The sequence below is a fragment of the Cebus imitator genome, unplaced genomic scaffold (assembly GCF_001604975.1).
Source record: "Cebus imitator isolate Cc_AM_T3 unplaced genomic scaffold, Cebus_imitator-1.0 Scaffold356, whole genome shotgun sequence".
Lineage (NCBI taxonomy): Eukaryota > Metazoa > Chordata > Mammalia > Primates > Cebidae > Cebus > Cebus imitator.
This window is the reverse complement of record NW_016107671.1, coordinates 727400-738408: the sequence shown is the minus strand read 5'-3', so window position 1 is coordinate 738408 and position 11009 is coordinate 727400. Positions and strand designations below refer to the sequence as shown.

At 54.0% G+C, this 11009-nt stretch overlaps 1 protein-coding gene across 2 annotated transcripts in view; it reads right to left on the bottom strand.

Annotated features, from left to right (window-relative positions):
* RASGRP4 (RAS guanyl releasing protein 4) overlaps positions 1-11009 on the bottom strand; it is a 19423-nt gene that overhangs the window by 6028 nt on the left and 2386 nt on the right. Inside the window, exons 2-9 of one of the 2 annotated variants that reach the window (XM_037730740.1) lie at positions 8686-8870; positions 7602-7707; positions 7422-7484; positions 6341-6472; positions 6070-6223; positions 4319-4492; positions 2689-2805; positions 470-745 (exon numbers count right to left, since the gene is read on the bottom strand). In XM_037730740.1, the coding sequence (XP_037586668.1) occupies positions 470-745; positions 2689-2805; positions 4319-4492; positions 6070-6223; positions 6341-6472; positions 7422-7484; positions 7602-7707; positions 8686-8870 (1207 nt within the window). The remainder of the gene's footprint in view (positions 1-469; positions 746-2688; positions 2806-4318; positions 4493-6069; positions 6224-6340; positions 6473-7421; positions 7485-7601; positions 7708-8685; positions 8871-11009) is intronic. The other variant, XM_037730741.1, reaches the window with a different exon arrangement.

The following is an 11009-nucleotide window of genomic DNA, read 5'->3' as shown; positions in this document are numbered from 1 at the left end:
TCAGCCTCCCAAGTAGCTGGGATTAGAGGCATGCACCACCATGCCTGGCTAATTGTTTTGTATTTTTAGTAGAGATGGAGTTCGCCATGTTGCCTAGGCTGGTCTCAGACTCCTGATCTCGGTCAATCCCCCTACCTCGGTGTCCCAAAATGCTAGGATGACAGGCATGAGCCGCTGTGCCCTGCTAGATACTGTCTTAAGGACTTTCTTTGAATGATGTCATTAGTTGTCTCTCTTCAACCACCCTCTGCAGTGGGTACTTTTATTATTCCCATTTTGCGGATAACGAAACTGAGGGCTAAGGGTTGGGTGCCTTGAGATCACGCAGCTAGAAAAAAACCTGGAAGCTCTGGCTTCAAAGCCCGTGGACTCTAGCACTTTTCCACCCTGGTCCTGGAGACCCTCATGCGCCCAGGACCCTACGTCTTAGTACCCTCAGAAGCCCAGGCTGGGCAGGGCGGGGGCTCACCGTGAGCAAGTGCAGCAGGTCCTCATTGGCACTGCAGGGTGGATGCTGCCCTTGGAGGGCCGCCAGCTCCTGCAGCCGCAGGTAGAGGCTGTTCAGCTTGGATAGGTGCAGGCGGCCGTCAGGCAACCTGTCAGGCTGTGCCTCATATAGGGACACCAAGTCCTTGAGGTGCACGCCCAGCACAGGCAGCCGGAAGCCTGTACAGCCAGCCCAGGTGCGGCGGTAGCAGGCATAGTTGTTGTGGGAGGCAAGGAGCTCCGTGAGCTCCAGCAGGGCCTGGGCAGGAGGGGCACGGAATCGGGGCGTTAACAGGGCATTCCTGTCCCCTGCGCCCCGGAGGGGTATCCTAGCAGCCTCCTGGGTGGCTCGAGGCCTTCAGGGACCCGTGGCATTCTGGACACCTCCTGAGCCCTTCCGTATCCCACGCTGTCTCAGCATCTCCCCCAAACTGCTCTTCCTCTTGCGTCCCCATCTCAGAGAAGTCCCACAATCCCCCATTCTTTGGCTAAGATGATTTCTTTTATCTTTCTTTCTTTCTCTTTGAGGTGGAGTTTCACTCTTGTTGCCCAGGCTGGAGTGCAATGGTGTGATCTCGGCTCACTGCAACTTCCACCTCCTGGGTTCAAGCGATTCTTCTGCCTCAGCCTCCTGAGTAGCTGGGATTACAGACATGCACCACCGCACTCGGCTAATTTTACATTTTTAGTAGAGATGGGGTTTTACCATGTTGGCCAGGTTGGTCTCGAATTCCTGACCTCAGGTGATCCACCTGCCTCAGACTCCCAAAGCATTGGGATTAAGGGCGTGAGCCACCCTGCCTTTCTTTTTTTTTTTAAGATAGGGTCTCACTCTGTCACCCAGGCTGGGGTGCAATGCTGTGTCATGATCACAGCTCATTGCAGCCTTAAACTCCTGGGCTTGATGGCTGGGTACGGTGGCTCACGCTTGGGAAGCTGAGGCAGGCGGATCATCTGAGGTCAGGAGTTCAAGACCAGCCTGGGCAACATGGTTAAACCCTGTCTCTACTAAAAATACAAAAATTAATTGGGCCTGATAGTACAGGCCTATAATGCCAGCTACTCAGGAGGCTGAGGCAGGAGAATCGCTTGAACCTGGGAGGTAGAGGCTGCAGTGAGCTGAGATGGCGCCACTGCACTCCAGCCTGGGAGATGGAGTGAGGCTCCTTCTCAAACAATAACAACAACAATGAAAAACTCCTGGACTCCAGCAGTCCTCCCCCTCAGCCTCCCAAGTAGCTGCGACTACAGGCATGGGCCACCACGTCCGGCTAATTTATTTATTTTTATTTATTTTTTTGAGACTGTTTCGCCACCTTGCCCAGCCACAAACAATTTAAAAATAAATTAGGTTGGGTGCAGTGCCTCACGCCTGTAATCCCAGCACGTTGGGAGGCCAAGGTGGGCACAGGTCAGGAGTTTGAGACCAGCCTGACCAACATGGAGAAACCCCGTCTCTACTAAAAATACAAAATTAGCCAGGCATGGTGGCACCTGCCTGTAATCCCAGCTACTTGGTAGGCTAAGGCAGGAGAATCACTTGAACCTGGGAGGCAGTGGTTGTGGTGAGCTGAGATCGCACCACTGCACTCCATCTTGGGTGACAAGAGAGAGACTCCATCTCAAAAAAAAAAAAAAAAAAAAAAAAATTTTTTTTTGTAGAGATGGGGTCTTACCGTGTTGCCCAGGCTGGTCTCAAACACCTGGACTTAAGCAGTCCTCTTGCTTTGGCCTCCCTGGGATTACAGGTGTGAGCCACTATACTATACCCAGCCTATAATTGTTTCTTAAAAAGCCAGATCTTATCACAGGTGTGTCATCACTCTCAAACTTCCCTAGCTTAGCCCAGCTTGCAAGGCTCAAGAGGATTTTCCCAGGGCACCTTCGGCCTAATTTCCTGCCATTTTCTGACCTCAGCCTGGGGGACTTCAAAGCTCTCTGCTAGCTTCTCTCCTATCTGTCTCCCTCACAGTCCAGCTCAGGACCAGACACGCTGAGAGAAGAGAGGGGTCAGCACCACGGGTGGATGGATGCCAGGGAGGAGGAATGCTGGCAGAGCCTGGGGGTCTGGAATTTGGAGGAACAAGGACTTCATGTGGGTTCCAGGGCCCCTGGGCAGGGATGGACAGGGCTTGGGAATTAGATGTAGGGGTTCAGGACAGCTGACCACTTGGAGCTTTGGGGAGGGTAGTGGGGATTCACCTTGGTGCTGTCAGGGCTCAGGTGGGCATGGGAGTCCTTGAGTCTGGAGATGGCACTGTGACACAGGCCTCCTGTGACTGCCATCAGCGTGTTGAAATTCTGCAGCTGGTGGAGCCTCTAGGAAGGGAAGCATGACACAAGGTCATCATGGGAGGATGGGCGAGTTGGGAGTTCAGATGACAGCATCCCAGTTGAATTGGGGTTCCAGGCATGTGTGGGTGTGGAGCAGTGTGGGGATCAGGCAGGTGAGAGAAGGGGAGTGTGTAAGGCAGGAGTCGGACATGCAATGTTTGGGCCTCATGGGTGTCAGATGGTTATCTGAGCCGGGAGTGTCAAGCCGGTGATTGACTGATGTGAGGTTAGAAAATCTGGCTGGGTGCAATGGCTCATGCCAGTAATCCCAACACTTTGGGAGGCTGAGGCGAGCAGATCACGAGGTCAAGAGATGGAGACCATCCTGGCCAACATGGTGGAACCCCGTCTCTACTAAAAATACAAAAATTAGCTGGGTGTGGTGGTGCGCACCTGTAATCCCAGCTAATCAGGAGGCTGAGGCAGGAGAATAGCTTGAACCTGGGAGGTGGAGGTTGCAGTGAGCCGAGATTGTGCTACTGCACTCCAGCCTGGCAACAGCCAGACTCCATCTCAAAAACAAAAAAGAAAATCTGGGGAGGCAGGAAGTATGGGAGGTTGGGTGGATTTGGGAAATAGATAGGCATGTGTCAGACAGGTGGGGGTGGGCTCAGACACATCAGGGTGTCAGGCATCTGGGGGTCTGACTGAGAGTCAGACAGGTGCAGGGAGACAAGAAGGCGCAGGCTCTGGGCAGGAGCTGGGAGTGAGGCAGAGGTGAACAGGGCCAGAGAGATGCTAGACAGGTGTGGGGCCACCTGGGCAGCTGGGGAATTCCCTCGCCCTCCCTTTTACAAATTTGGGCAGAGGTTGCTGTGGAGAAAATGGAGCCAGGGAGGAAGGGAAAATGCTCAGATCAAGCAGGCCCCAGACGGTCGTCGAGACCCCCAGGTCGAAGGGGCCCCGCAGGAGGAAGCGAGCCGGGGAAGACGTCAGAGGAAGGGTGTGGTCTTGGTCTTCGTGGAAATACGCAAGGGGGCGCGGCCACAGCGGGCGGAGGGCTTCCCTTTTTCCCAGAAAAGCGGGAAGGTGTCCGGAAAGGAGGGGGAAGGGAGGGGGAGAGAGGGGCGTAACACGACGGGGCGGGGCAGGGAGAGACCGGACGCCAAGGGGAGCGAGGCGCAGTCCCGAAGCGACCGCTGGGGGCCGGGGACTGGGAATCGAAGCCTCGGTGGAGGATGGCACAAAGGTGGGGGCATGAAAGGGACGCTCTCATTAACCTGGGGATAGAATATTCGGGCATAGGGGTTGGGAGCCTGTCACGTCGCTAGGGCCAAGGAGTGGGGCAACGTTGGGTGGGACGCGGTAGCATCAAGGCCAAAGAAGAAGTTACGTCCTGGATTGGAACGCCCGGGACTGTGGCCTCGAGGGCAGAGGCGGGAGACAGGAGGGAGGAGGGAGATGGGAGGAAAGAGGGAGATGGGGTCGAGGGCCTGGAAGGCGGAGGGCCAGGTAGCGGCGTGCAGTGGGGTTCGCAGCCCCACAGGGCGGGCCTCACCTGTGCCACGTGAATGAACTTGTCCAGCACCTGTGCGCGCTGTGCGGGCCCGGGACGGCTCAGCACCATCACCTGCACCCAGCGGGAGACGCTGTTGCTGAGTCCTACAGAGCCCTCCAGAGCCGGGCAGCCCCGCACTGAGCCCTGCAAAACGTAGCTCCGCAGGTCCTGGGGCTGGGAGAGAGGTGGGTGTCAAGGCGGGCCGTAGCGCTCAGGCCCTGCCCTTCCATGGCATCCAACTAGTAGTCAAGACCTCTGATGTCCTAGCCTGGTCTACCCCGAGTGACCTTTGTCCCCCCCACACCCACGGCAGCTACCCGTCCCTGACGTCACCATGGTCCTTTCCCATCTGAGGAGGCATGGCATGTTTAAATATAGCCGGGAACTGCCGGGCCCAGTGGCTCACACCTGTAATCCCAGCACTTTGGGAGGCGAGTCGGGTGGATCACCTGAGGTCAGGAGTTCAAGACCATCCTGGCCAACATGGTAAAACCCGTCTCTACTAAAAATACAAAAATTATCTGGGTGTGGCGGCACATGCCTGTAATCCCAGCTACTCGGGAGGCTGAGGCAGGGGAATCACTTGAACCCGGGAGGTGGAGGCTGCAGAGGGCCAAGATTGCATCACTGTACTCCAGCCTGGGTGACAGAGCAAGACTCTGTCTCAAAAATAAAAATGATAAATACATAGCCAGGCACTAGATTTGACACATAATCATATAAATTAATCCTCCTAACTCTATGAGGTATCATTCCATTTTAGAGATTAGACAGTTGAGGTTAGGTAATTAGGCAGAGAGGATAGGTAATTTGCCCAGGGTCACACAGGTGTGAGTCAGGGAGGGAACTGAGTCTATATACTCTTCACTGTACACCTAACTAGTATACAGTCAGCAAAGGGAAGGATGGGGAGGATGACTTGAAATCAACCTCTATCTGTTCTACCCAAAGAGTGTTCATTTCATACGCACATCCACTACACTGAGTATATCTGCACACACACACACACAGGAAATTTTCACATGAAGGAACCAGATCCCCACCTTCTCTTGAAATGATGAGGTCCAGATGGCAAAGCTAAGACATTGAAGCACTTGAAATTGACCCTGGGGTAGGCAACATATGTCAATTTCAAATGGTTCAACCAGATAGCATTTACCCTGGACCAGGCATTGCTCCTACAAGGCAGGAACTGTTCATATCCCCTTTTTACAGATGAGGAAACAGGTACTGTGAGTTTAAATGCTTATTGAATCAATGATAATATATTTTGAGCACTTACTAAGTGCCAATCACTGCAATAAGCATTTTATTATTTTTCTTTTTCTTTCTTTTTTTTTTTTTGGTACAGAGTCTTACTCTGTCGCCCAGGCTGGAGTACAGCGTCATGATCTTGGCTCACTGCAACCTCCGCCTCCTGAGGTTCAAGCAATTCTGCCTCAGCCTCCCGAGTAGCTGGGATTACAAGTGCCTGCCACCACACCCGCTAATTTTTGTATTTTTAGTAGAGACGGGGTTTCACCATATTGGCCAGGCTGGTCTCGAACTCCTAACCTCAGGTGATCCACCTGCCTCGGCCTCCTTAACTCATTTTCCTGGACCCTCTAGCACCCAGGTTTGACAGTTTAAGACTTTGAGATCTCTGCTGAATGGCCATGCAGGTGTCCTCTCAGTCCTGGCTTGCCCCAGCCAATCCCTACCCCACCCCAATCTCTCCCCTGCTTGGGACAGGGACCGGAGGGGGTCCTCACCGTGATAGCCTGGAAGGACCGGAACTCCAGGTAGGTGAGGTGCTGAGCCAGCTCCCCCGTCTCCAGGTGGTCGAAAAGCAAGGACACTTTGCGCTTTTTGCCTAGGCCTGGGCTGTTCATGGGGGGTGGGGGCCCAGGGCCACCAGGGCTCAGGCTGGGGGCCAAAAGGGGCAGCGTATTGGAGTGGCTCACGGTGGAGGGATTAGGGGTGTGGAAGGAGATGGCAGAATGGGGATGGGGCAGGGAAGCGTGGGGCACAGGGCTGACTCACAGGTTAGAGGAGCCCCCCAGGCTCCTCTGGGCTGAGTTGCCCTCCTGGGCCACGGTGGCCCAGAAACGACCCATGACTTCTTCCAGCTGGGGGTCCTGGTGCATCACTTCAGGGTGTTGGGTGAGCCAGTACCTGAGAGTGATTTGGAGACGGTGAGATGAGGCTGGGGGTGGCGAAGGTCTCTACAAGGAATCTCTAGGTGCTGAGCTAGGGGTCTCTAAATGTGTGCAGGGGACCCTGGAGGGTTGGGGTTTGGAGGGGCACCAGGCTCGGGGAATCTCTGGAGGAGGGTGGGGGTCTCTTAACACAGGCTGGGGGTATCTGTGGGAAACAGATCTCGGAGGCTGTTGGAATGTGATTGTTGGGAAGCAGGATAGTAGAGGGTTCTAGGAACTAGACTGGAGCTTCTAGGGGTGAGATTTTTGGGGTGACAGAATGAGGGGGTCTTAGGGGCCAGGCTGGGATCTGTGAGAGGTGGAGGTTTTGGGGATCAGAGCTGGAGGCCTCTGGGTACCAGCTAGGAGGGCCTATGGGATTCACCGGTTGGTGAGGTGGGAAGTCGCTAGAAAGTGAGGGTTCTGCCAGGCGCAGTGGCTCACACCTGTAATCCCAGCACTTTGGGAGGCCAAGGTGGGTGGATCACAAGACCAGGAGTTCAAGACCAGCCTGGCCAATATGGTGAAACCACATCTCTGCTAAAAATACAAAAAAATTAGCCGGGCATGGTGACTCATGGCTATAATCCTAGCTACTCAAGAGGCTGAGGCAGGAAAATTGCTTTAACCCGGGAGACCGAGGTTCCAGCGAGCTATTGAGCCACTGCACTCCAGCCTGAGCAACAGAATGAGACTCTGTCTCAAAAAAAAAAAAAAAAAAACCAGAAAGGAAGTGGGGGTTCTAGGGAACAAAGCTGAGAGAGTCTTAGGAACCAAGCCAGGGGTGTCTCAGAAGTGGGATTTTGGCCTGTGGGGCTCATTGGGTCTGAGGGAACTGGGCTGGGGAGTCTCTGAGAATGCTTTTTGGGGGGCAGCCGGATGGAAGTCTTGGGTCCTGAGAGTGGGGATCTCGGCCCAGCCCTTACCTGACCAGGTGGCAGATCTGCAGCCGCCTCAGCTCCTGGGTGTCCCCTGTGGCCTTCTGATACTTGAGTTCTGGTCAAGGCTCTGTTCTCCAGGATTTGTGACCTCCCCATTCCCATTGCCCAGGCTCTCAGGGCTCTGTCCCTTGCCCTCCACCCATAGCTCACAGTCTCGGAGGATATGAGGTCAGCAGGCGGGCAGCCAGGTCGGCAGAGGGCAGCACCCAGCTGTGCATGGCTAGCACCATGTTGAGCACGTGGTCCCCATGGCGCAGGCTGCCAGCTGAGTCTGGGGTGGAAGGAGGGGGACTCTGACAGAATGGCCCTCAGGCAGTACACAATATAGCCTCCAGATCCTGCCAGACTGCCTGGTTCAAAGGCCAGCTCTAACAGTGATCCCTGGGATGACTTTGGACAGGCAGCCTGCCTCAGTTTCCTTATCTGTGTTGTACATGAGGCGGCATCACCCCTGGCAAGGCTTGTTGAAGACTGAAATAGCACCAGACCAATCGGGCATGGTGGCTCACACCTGTAATCCCAGCACTTTGGGAGGCCAAATTGGGCAGATCACATGAGGCCACGAGTTTGATACCAGCCTGGCCAACATGGGGAAACCCCGTCTCTACTAAAAATGCAAAAATTAGCTGGGCATGGTTGTGGGCACCTGTAATCCTAGCTACTTGGGAGGCTGAGGCAGGAGAACCACTCAAATTAGAGAGGTGGGGGTTGCAGTGAGCTGAGATCGGGCCACTGCACTCCAGCCTGGGTGACAGAGCAAGACTCTGTCTCAAAAGAAAAAGAAAAAAATATGGCCGGGTGAGATGGCTCATGCCTGTAATCCCAGCACTTTGGGAGGCCGAGGCAGGTGGATCATGAGGTCAGAGGGAGACCATCCTGGCCAACATGGTAAAACCCTGTCTCTACTAAAAATACAAAAATTAGCCAGGCATGGTGACGAGAGTACCTGTAGTCCCAGCTACTCAGGAGGCTGAGGCAGGACAATCGCTTGAACCCAGGAGGTGGAGACAGAGCAAGACTCCATCTCAAAAAAAAAAATTTATATAAATAAATACATATATAACATATATATGTATATATTTTCATTTCAGGAAAGAAGAAAAGCAGGTGTTTCTCTTATCTCTAATGTAGTGACTGAGTTTCACTCCACCCAGCCTGCTCTCATTTTACCTGCAAAAACTGAGGCGAAGAGAGGCAGGTGCTGAGCTGAGGTTAGGGCGGGGGAGGCTGCTGGGGAGAGGACACTCACCAAAGGACTGGATGCATTTCTCCAGCAGCTCATCTTCGCTGCAGCCACCCCCGCTCAGCAGGCCCAGGTTCATGGAAGCCATGACCTTGCTGATTTCCCGGGGGCTGGGGCATGTCTTGTGGCGGCGCGCTTGGCGGGGCCGGCCCCGTCCTCCTGTCTTTCCGGTGCATTCCTGGTGGGACTTCCTGCGGGGACAGCCCCCAGGGAGTCATGGGAGCCCCTTCCTTCAGGCAGACCCTAGAATTCCTCTTGACCCCAATGCCCAAGGCACCACGGGAGAGGCTGCCTAGAGGCAAAGCCCCGGGGTTACCGCTGACCTACCAGGGACTCATGGGAGAACCTCCAGGAACATTCCAGATCCCTAGGGGAATCATGGGAGCCCTCCCCCACAAACAAATTTTTAGGGCTACTCCTGTTCCCTTCAGGGAATCAGAGGGGAAGATCCTCAAGATCAGGGGTCCCCAGCCCCAGGGACACGGACCGGTACCAGTCCGTGGCCTGTTAGAGCCATGGGGTGAGCGAGCATCCCCGCCTGAGCTCCTGTCCAGATCAGCATCTGCAATGGAGTCTCACAGGAGCTCGACCCCTATTGTGAACTGCGAGTGCGAGGGATCTAGGTATCGGCTTCAAATCTAATTCCGGATGATCTGTCGCTGTCTCCCACCACCCTCAGATGGGACCATCCAGTTACAGGAAAACAAGCTCAGGGCTCCCTCCCACTGATTCCACATTGTGGTGAGTTGTATAGCTATTTCACTATCTATTACAATGTAATAATAATATAAAGCTCACGATAAATGTAATAAGCTTGAACCATCCCCAAACCATCCCCACCTCCTTCCACAAAGCCGGTCCCTGGTGCCAAAACGGCTGGGGACTGCTGCCCAGGATGATTCTGAATCCCCCAGGGAATCACAGCAGCAGACCCCCAGGACCACTCAGGACCCCTCAGGGAATGATAAGAACTCCCTCCCCAGGCCTTGCCCCCAACTTTCTGACTGCTTCCAAGGCATCATGAAAGAGACTTCTTTCCTGTTGGCATATCCCGGGATTACTCCTGGCCTCCCAGGGAATCTTGGGAGAAGACGCCTGGGCTCTCTGCCGTCCTCCCCAGGCAGAGGCATGGGAGGACCTGCCTTCAGGACCCATATCCTCAGGGCTCCCTTTTGGTCTCCAACACCCGATCCTCCTCCCTCCCCCAGCCCTCAAGAGAGCAAGTCTCAGGCCAGGCACGGTGGCTCACGCCTGTAATCCCAGCACTTTGGGAGGCCAAGACGGGTGGATCGCTTGAGGCCAAGAGTTCGAGACCACCTTGGCCAACATGGTGAAACCCCATCTTTACTAAAAATACAAAAATTGGTCAAGCATGGTGGCAGGCGCCTGTAATCCCATCTACTCGGGAGGCTGAGGCAGGAGGATCGCTTAAACCAGGGAGGTAGAGGCTGCAGTGAGCTGAAACTATATGACTTTCCTCCAACCTGAGTGACAGAGTGATTTCTGTTTCAAAAATAATAAAAATAAAAATAAGAAAGAGAGACCTGGCTTATGCTTGTAATCTCAGCACTTTGGGAGGCCAAGGAGGGTAGATCACTTGAGTTCAGGAGTCAGAGACCAGCCTAGCCAACGTGGTAAAACACCGTTGCTCCTAAAAATGCAAAAATTGGCTGGGTGTGGTGGTGGCCACCTGTAGTCCCAGTTACTCAGGAGACTGAGACAGGAGAATTGCTTGAACTTGGGAGGTGGAGGTTGCAGTGAGCCGAGATCACGCCACTCCACTCCAGCCTGGGTGACAGAGTGAGACTCTGTCTCAAAATAAATAAATTAGTAAATAAAATAAAATAGCAAGACTCCTGCAGGGAGGCCCCCTGGATTTCTTCTCTCCCCATCTCCCACACCTTCACTCCACTAAGGTGACAGACCCCTTCCCCAAGTTAGCCTCCGACAGGACCTGCAGTTTTAGCCTGCGGCCTGGGTGCCCAGATTTGGGACTGAAGAGGAAATACCAATGCCAAGTGGCCTTCTCTGGGGCTCCTAAGAGCTAGGTGAGAGGTCCCTGAGGCTGAGGCAGCTTCAAGGAAGCTGTGAAAATAATCCTCCCTCTGCCTGGTACCTCCCAGGGAATGGAGAGACAGGTATGGTGGGAGGAGGGAGAGAGCTAAATCCAGCCTTCAGAAGAAAGTAGAATCCAGAAATTCCTGCCAGCTGTTGTGACTTTGTGTTAATGTGACTTTGTCACTTAATTTCTCAGGGGCTCAGTTTCCTCAAAGGAAAAATGAGGATAATCCTTGGACCTTCCCCAGGGATTTTTTTTTTTTTTTTTTTTT